Consider the following 9,436-nt stretch of genomic DNA (forward strand, 5'->3'; position numbering starts at 1 on the left):
TAAACAAATAATTAAATAATATTTATAAATAAAAAATTATTATCATTTTACGCTGATATATTTAAAATTTTAATATTCTCTCAAATCTCGATGTTGACAATTAATTATACTAAACCTTTATATTTTCATTTTATCTATTTTGTAGTGAAAAATAAGTACATAATCACAATGCAAAAAATATCAACACTTGCACAATGCACGAGTGACAATCTAATTTTAAGTCTTAGAAGCAACGTTCTTTCATGCATCTAATATATTTTTATTCATATAATTCTCAACTAGAGATCTTCAATTTCAAGTGATGGTGTTGTAATTATCCTGTATTAGTATGTTGAAAAAATTACCTATGGGACATGTAAGCCCAAAAAATAACAATAAACTTCCTACCTTTTTTTATGAAGTAAGAATCAAACTCAGTAGGCCAAAGTTTATAACACAGATTCTTCACACCAACCTTAGTGTCTAATAAGGCTTAAATACCAATATTATTATTATTATTATTATTATTATTATGCAGATACCGCATATAGTGTAACTGTTTTCAGAAAACATGTTTATTTTTAACCCAAAATAGTCCTATAGAACTTTTATTTTATCATCACTTACTAATCTCATTTTAGATTCTTATAGAATCAAGGCATGATTTCCCTTCTAGCTTGCGTGAGAAGAATGCTTTGTAGTACTCTTGTACAGAAAGTGTTTTGAACATTGCAGGCCTTTCAGGAGTAACAAGTGATGGTGTTGGACCTATAACTTTGTTCCTTTGAGGTCTGTGAAATGTTGCAATTGAAATCCTCTCTTTCTTTGAGTTAACTGTAGCTCGATGTTCGATACTTCGATAAATTCCATTAGTCAGTATCTACATAACAATTTAAGGCGATATAATATCAATCGTTGAATTATTGATCACTTTAGAAACTTATCATTTTAAAAGAGTCAAATTCGATCAGTATCAATTAGGTCAAATTTGAATTTCGTTCTTACACACTCGTAAAAACACTGGAAAGGGAAAAATAATAAGAGCAGTTATGACTAATTTTCCAACAATTACCTCGGAAATGTCACCGACGTTTATGACAAAAGCGTTGGTGATTGGTTTAATAGGAATCCATTGTCCATCTTTTCTTATTTGGAGGCCTTCAATGTCATTGGCTTGGAGAAGGATTGTTAAGGCACCAGCATCAGAATGAGGATTGAGTCCAATGACATTTTCTGGTTGGGGACATGGAGGGTAGTAATTCAGCCTCATTGATTGACTCAGATCATCAAATAACTCTACCATTTCATTTGGTTCAACTTTAAGTGCTTTTTCCATATGTTTGATGATTGTGATGCAAACTTTCTTCAATTCTAAACAATAGGTGTCCAAATTATTTCTGCAATATGAAAACATGTTTGTAAATGACAGAAAAAGATTAGAGTATTTATTACAAATGACAGAAAAAGATTAACATAATTAAGAGTATATATAACCTGAATGGTTGGGGAAAATTTGGAAATAAGCGAGGATTCCTTGCATTGGATGGAAGAGTATCAATGTAGAATAAATCTGCCCATTCTAACTTTTGATTCTCAGATACAACAAACAATTGCCCAAACCCTTCTATATCTTCTGGGGTTTGCCAAAACTTCTTCTTCTCTTCCATTGGAATATTTAAGAACTCTTGAACACCTATCTTCACATTTTCCACCAATGAAGGGTTCACTTCATGATTAATCAGCTGTAATCAATTTCAATTTTAGAAGTCTCACAAAATTATTAAAATTAGATAGTATAATAGTCATGGTCTTAAATTGTGGTTATGGCAGAAATTAATTACGGTTGCAGAGACCTCTTAAACTGTTATATTATGGTAGAAATTGCAGTTGTGGACCTCAATTTAGGACCATGATAATACCTATATATTGCTTTAGGGAGTAGTGACTCAGTTCAATGTTAATGATATGTGATTGTTGCTATCAAAACAAAATCTATATATATATACTGACATAATATTTACAAATATCTAATCTTTTTTGTTAAATACTTTTTAATATTATTTTAACATCTTGTTATTCAATAGTAGTACTTCTTCAAATTTGCATACCAGAACCAGCAACATTGAAAAAAGCCAACACTAACAAGAAACATGCAAGAATTTGCCACAAACAATATTCTTTCTTCCAAACCAGCTTCAAAGATAACTTTTGCAGCAAATGGGAGAACAATTATTTTTATAGACATGTTAATAAAGGAAAAATATTTATGTACACCCAAACAACCTATACACCTATTAGACACCATGAGAGATATAGAAATAAATAAAGTGATATGACAGATGTAATGTTTTATTGTTAGTTTGAATGCGGGACATCCTTCTTAAATTTTTTTTCAATGTTTCTTAGTTCACCATCGAACTATCTATATATTGGGCACACTTGGAGAACAATTTGATTCAACAACCTAACAACAAATTAATGACAAATTTAAAAATCTAATTGTCAACTCATTTGATTCAAGGACTTATTTAAAAATAACCAAATAATCTAGTGATCTTCATAGTAATCAAATCTAAATAATTAATAAGTTCGCTTGGTGAGCAAATGAGTATTGAAAATGAGGTTAAAGGTTCGATCTCTGCTACTAAGCATTTGCCATTTTTACTGACAAATTAACCATTAAGATTCGCCAATGTAAATAGTTCAAACCTGGAAGAATCCCCATTCCTTACAAGCATGGTGTAGCTTCTCTAGCTCAGTTTCATCTTCATGTAACAATTTACTTAGGTCAATGACAGGAACTTGTGGTAAAGAAGTTGTATTGGATATAACAATAGGGTCTTGATTTGATTGAAGATATTGTTCTGGAATTTCTAAGATGGACTGCTTTGCAAGCTCGTGGACAGAAGGCACCAATAATGATGTTCCCAACTTGGACATTTTTCTTCAAATGATTAATCCCTTTACAATAAACTATATATTTTAACAACTGCAAATTGCTTCAAATGAAACTATAAAATATTCAAACTATAAAGGAATTTGATTCATTGATGCACTATATTATTGTAAAATAGTTTTACATCTGTATTTCAAATCGGTGAATATTTCAGTACTTTAGAATTTTATTGGTTATTAATGTCATGTTATTTTTTACATTTAATTATTTTAAATTAAATTTAAATTTCCAATTAACTTGCTATTTAACAAAAACTAGAGAGTCATTGAACTTATACGTTGTCACAATATTTTTTTGTTATTATTAACTGAGTCAAATTTTTTAAATAAACTCATAATAAAATTAAAGAATTTCAATCATTTCAATTTAAATTATGTTCAATTTGTATTTATTTTTTTATTGTATATTTTTTTTCTGTTGATTCAAAAGTTTATATCGTAAATATTATATATATATATATAATTTTAAATTGAGACATATTATTAAGATATATATAAAATAATTTTAAATTTTATATTTATAATTTATAATTTATGTGATTTAAGTTTTTTTTAATGAAAAATTTTAAAATAATTGAAGAGTACTGTATATTTCGCGAACAAAGAGTCGTGAAAATAGCAAAAACACAGGTGTCATTCTTTCATATTAAATGAGGAAATTTTCAGTGGTTTGAGACATATTTGCCGAGCGATCCTTTTACGTGTAACATTGCACTACACCTTTAGAAAATTCATATGAAAAGAAAACGTATTTTTTATTCAATGAAAAGAAAATGCTTCTATCCAAAAATAAAATGTTCAAAGGGCAAACTTCATCGATATGAATCAAAATATTTATATACTAACATAACATCCATATTAACACCACCAAGAACCTTTAAAGCCAATAATACATTATAGAGATCTATAACACCATCAAGAACTTTTAAAGCCAATACAGATCTAATAATTAAATTTTGAAAAGAGAATAAGTAGTATAATTAAGTTACAGTTTTTTTATATTCAACTCCAGAATCAGTTCATATATATATTCATAAACAACAAAAAGTGAACTGAGATGCAAGTCAATGTCAAGATGAGATATTTCTTGTACCAAAAAAAAAAAGAAATATTTCATACCTTAAGGATACCTTATGAATGATGATTTGGGATAACACTATGTTAGATGAATTGAAACGTTTGAATGAAGACTATTCAAGTATATATGGCTAGAAAATGAAAATGTTATTGGTGAACAAAGAAAGACAAAGCACGTTTCTTCAATGTAGGCGTAGAGAACAAAAATGATTTTTTTTTCTTTTCTATTTACTAAAAGTACAGAAAAGCTATACACCTACCCACTTATTAAATATACTACTAGTCTATAACCCGTGCTTAACGCGGGAATAAATTACAAAAACGTTTTTTTTTCTAACTATTATATATATTATGTAGATTATTACTGTTTGATATCTAATTTTTTTAAAGGTGAGATAGATTTTCATCTTTGCAAGATCATGCCCTTTGACTTTGTGTTGATGTTACATGCTTAATCGTTTTGATTATGAAATTTTCGTTAAGATCTATTAAAAGATGTCATAAAATGTGATGATCTATTTCGAAATTATTTTTTGTTATTGAAATTAAATTTCAAAATTTTATGTTTTGTAGACATGATTTTTTTTATAAAATATATAGAACAGTCCAAATTAACTAAAACTTTTCTAAACATTTTATAAAATTTATTCATCAAGAAAACTTTTAAGTAAAAGGTGCACAATAATTTCAGTCGGTGTTATTTTTTATTTAAAAAAAATTGTTGTTATTATTCTAATAATATTTTGATAATGCAATGCTTTTATAATCTGCCGAAGTAGTTAGACGTAGTTGTCAGCTTTGAAATTTCAACATTGATTATCTTTTTTTAATCGAAATTTTAACATTATTTTTTTTTAATAAAATTAAAGTGAACAGACGATGATTTAGTCATTCGACCTCAAAGAATATTTTATAAAATATTACATCTACCTCCATCTAAAAACACTAACAAAACTCAAATCGCAAAACCTCCATATCTAATGCTAACCAAACGCTTGGAATTAAATTTCAATGTTGATTAATAATAAACCACTTTGACATCCTTAACGTTATATTTTTAAATATATAAATATTTTGAAAACTTTAAATTTTGTAATATTCATAAATTTTATTATATTTAATAATATTTTAGTATTTTATTTTTTATTGTTCTGACTTTGTTCTCAAATTCATTATTTTTAAATTTAACAGTTTTAAATTGTATTATTTATAATCGATATAGTTGTTACTAAATTAAATGATTGATACTTTTTTTAAAAAAATATTTGTCAATCATTCTCCATACACTATTGTTTTACGGTGTATTTGGTTAGTGAAAGGGATAGAAAAGAAAATAAAATAATAGAATAAAAATTAAAAAAAAAAAAAATTAGGTTTACTCCACTAAAACTAATTCATTTTCAGGTTCGTCAAAAATCAAATAAAGTTTAACTCCTTCTGTATACTCACCCTCGTTGAAGAAGTTAAAAAGATATTAAAATAGTTTGAAAAGAAAAATAAAAGTAGAGAAATAGTAAATTTTCTCTTGTCGACGGTTATAAAATTATCCTTAATATTGCTTTAATTAACATTTTGTTATTAATATTATTGTTATATGTAAAACTTTTATTATTATTATTATTATTATTATTATTATTATTATTATTATTATTATTATTATTATAATAATAATAATAATAATAATAATAATAATAATAATAATAATAACCAAATCCGGTAGTAAGAACAACAAGAACAACGAGACAAATAGGTGCAAATACGAGAGTATTTTATGGTTGGTTATGTTATAGACATGTTTGAATATGTTCTAAGTATTTGATGTTGATTAAAGTGTTTGATGTTCAAAGTAACTTCAATGTTTTTCAAAGTTCTAGGTCCAAAATTTCTTTAAAGTATTTGATGTTCTCAATTTTTGCAAAGTAGTTTGATGATAATTGTTGTTAAATTTTTCAATTGCAATTCTATTCTTCTCTTTTGAACGTTGTTATATTGTTGAAACAAAGAAGAATTTCTTTTATACTCAAATATGGCACATATCTCCTGTTTTAATATTGAATTGAAACATCGCTTTGTTTAAATTATTTTATATTTGAATCGATGCTTTGAATTGGGCTGATGTTGTGTTGCTTTAGTTTTGGCCGTTTCTGTAGATTCGAATTTCTTATGACCATTGTTAGTGATGATTTCTTTGCAAACCGTTTATGCTCTTAGAGCATCTACATCGGTGAACTCAATATAGGTTCTTTAGATGGGGTCCACTGTGCCACATCATCTTGAAGCAATTCACTCATTTTCTACTGTGAACTCAACATGATTCAAGTTCTACTATGCCACATCATCCTAAATCAATTCATTCATTTTTTATGATTTAACTTTTAAAAAATCATATTATATTCCATTACTTTAATTTATACATTAATATTTAATTTTATTATAACTTAAAATATTAATTTAAATGGAAAAATAAATAAAAAAGTACGTTAATAAAAACTTTAATAAACTTCTGTAACAAAAATTGTGAAGAAAAAGTATGAGTAACAAATTATTTCTATTAATGAGCTAACAATCGTAATTAAAGGAGAAAAACAGGGCTAACGGTGGTATAATAACTAAAAAAAAAGCTAATGGTTACAAAATTATTATTATTTAATAAATTTAAAAGAAGTTAACGAATATAAATTAATAAAAAAATGATAAATTTATTATTATTAATAAATTAATAAAATGTAGCGGTTATAATTATATTATTATTAAATTGTGAAAGTAGATAGAAAAAAAAAAGTAACTTCTCTGAAGCACCGTTCCTTCTTGACAGTACCGTGATGACACATTGGCACAACTTCAACGGTGAACCCACAAAAAACAGGAAGTTAAGTAATTACACGCTGGCGGACGAACTCATTTTCACTCCCGTTGTAGATGCTCTTAAAAAACACTTAGCCAATATTTCCATTCGGTTCAATTTGGTAGGTAATCCGCTGAAACATTCATTGTATTTTTCCAAGTCTTTTTCTGAATTTCAACTTCTTCCAGAATTAATACCAAAGGCAAAATTGTCAGTTTTAAGATCAGAGGCAAATATATATAATAAATCATATCATATTTCTATAAAATTTGTAGCGGATAAATAAAAATCTATTTCTAAGAAAATAAAAACTTTTTTTTTAGTTAGAATATCACGTTTCTCAAAAATAAAAAGAACACTTTAAACTTATTTTCTCCATTAAAATAGTCCAATCTCGATAATCTTGATTTAAGTATAATTACTTGATTTAATTTTAAAAACTTACTCGTACTTCTAAGATTTTCAAACAAAAATTCGTTTCAAATTAAATAAGTAAAATACAAATTAAAACCCTTATTCTCTATATTACCTATCAAAGCGGAGTTCCTCCCAAACTTGAACTTCAAGACTCATTAACCTGTAATAATTGCGATTTCGCAAACGCATGGCCAAGGCAGTCAAACACAAACAAGGAATGATGTGAGTTTTGAAATCATGATGATAGTATAATACAACTAAGAAGAACACACAAACAATTATAATAGAACCGTATCATTGCACAAACATTCTATCAGGAAAATATCACATTAAAAAGTCAAAATCACTGAAGGAAAATCAATAAATTTCACTATAACATCAAATCGACTGAGATAAATTATTACCACACATGATACATATTAATCATAACAAAACAATCACAATAAAATGCAATGCTATGCATGAGCTTAGACTCTACTTCACAAAGTAGTACCATTCTAACTCTGAAGTACTTGGTTAGGGGACTTGATACTATGCCACCATCCTGGTGGACGGACAATTCAAATTGGCCATGTCCTCATAGAACCCCTCAACTCAACCCGAGACACATATACGTGACAGTCGAGGTAAACGTGTGTTGCGTGGTAGCTCCCAACATTTGGAGTGCTACCTCCAAGTCACTTAGGAATTCCCCACCCATATACCTCAAAGGTCTAACAATCTTGCCTTAAGGCTCGACAGCATACCGCCACGATCAGGCTCATTCAGTTGTACTTCCCCGGAATCACTAGGCTTGTCAAGCCCTACCTATATGATGACAAAATAATCTTCACTTCACAAATTCTCAATATTTTTTTTCTCCCCTCGTTAGCTTAGACTACTCCATTTAAAACATCATCTTTATAAATCATCACTAATTCATCATATATGGGGTACTTCAATATTCTCATCACAATTTTATAACGTTATTAATCATACATAATCATAATCATCGTATAAACTCATCAGAATTTTATAACATCACTAATCATACATAATCATAATCATCATATAAACTCATCACAATTTTATAACATTACTATTATCGATAAAAAAATAAGCATTATCATCCTGCATACATATATCATACCATGCATCTATATTTTATTATCACATCACACACTAGTAGAATTTTGCCTTTTAAAGTCAGTTAAAATGTGCATTTTAAGTCGGTTCCGTGCCCGAGTTAACAGCAAACGACTTAAAAAATATGTTGTTTTTTAACTCGTTCCATGAACCGACTTAACAGAGCTCCATCATATTAAGTCGATTCACCTTAACCGACTTAAACATCATAAATTCAGTACAACACATCATCTTTTTAAGTCGGATATTTTGACCAACTGACTTAATAGATATAGTTAAAATAATTATTTTTTTTAATTTTTTTTATATAAATTTCTCATTTTGTTTTCACGCTCCTAATCCATACATTATTTCTTATTAAATTTCAAATAAGAGTTTTGTACTTACAATCACAATTTTATATAAATATCTAATAATCAAAATATACAATATCTCATTGTTTATACAAAAAAATATAGAGTACAAAATTTCCAACTAATAATTAGATATCCATTAACTAAATTACAAAACCACAATATAGCAATATTCAATAGACATATATTAGCATCTTCATTTTCTTCAATTAATTTCAAAATAAAATCCACACGAAGTTTTCAAACTTATTTACTGTGATCCGGTGATTTGATCTTGAGTCATCAAATATCTGTAAAGAAAAAAAAAAACACAATCAATATCGGCTGAATCCTAATTTTTTTATCATATGAATATTAAAAAATACAATCAATAACAACTTATAATTTTTTATCAGACAAATATAATAAAATACAATCAATAACAACATGTAAAAAATTACATACTTGCATCCATGAAACAACTATGTTAAGATGTTCAACATATATAACATGACATAGTAGTCACTCTTATAGATTTGTCATGTTTAACAAATCATCATACCATATCCGTTTTGTATAACTATGACAAATCCCATGATGATTTTTTATTTCTTCAAAATATAACAGGTTCTATTTAAAAAAAAAACAATAAAATTTTCCTTAGTTTTTATGAAGTTTTTTTTTTAAAGTAAGTTGTAAAAATTTA

The 9,436-nt window shown here is 27.1% G+C and overlaps 1 protein-coding gene across 2 annotated transcripts; it reads right to left on the minus strand.

The window, feature by feature from the left end:
- Window positions 1-211: 211 nt before the first annotated feature.
- Window positions 212-4,274, minus strand: LOC101510861 (protein SRG1-like). Of its 2 annotated transcripts, none has more exons than XM_073365557.1 (5): window positions 4,065-4,274; window positions 2,689-2,940; window positions 1,474-1,721; window positions 1,052-1,376; window positions 212-859 (listed from the first exon to the last, which is right to left on the minus strand). In XM_073365557.1, exons 2-5 carry the CDS (start codon window positions 2,917-2,919, stop codon window positions 617-619), a joined length of 1,047 nt encoding a protein of 348 aa, XP_073221658.1. In that variant the 5' UTR covers window positions 2,920-2,940; window positions 4,065-4,274; the 3' UTR covers window positions 212-616. The 2 variants fall into 2 exon arrangements, with proteins under 2 accessions (XP_073221658.1, XP_004490337.1); XM_004490280.4 differs by having other exon boundaries at window positions 4,054-4,252.
- Between the last annotated feature and the right edge of the window lie 5,162 nt (window positions 4,275-9,436).

This window comes from Cicer arietinum, chromosome 2 (assembly GCF_000331145.2).
Source record: "Cicer arietinum cultivar CDC Frontier isolate Library 1 chromosome 2, Cicar.CDCFrontier_v2.0, whole genome shotgun sequence".
Classification (NCBI taxonomy): Eukaryota; Viridiplantae; Streptophyta; class Magnoliopsida; order Fabales; family Fabaceae; genus Cicer; species Cicer arietinum.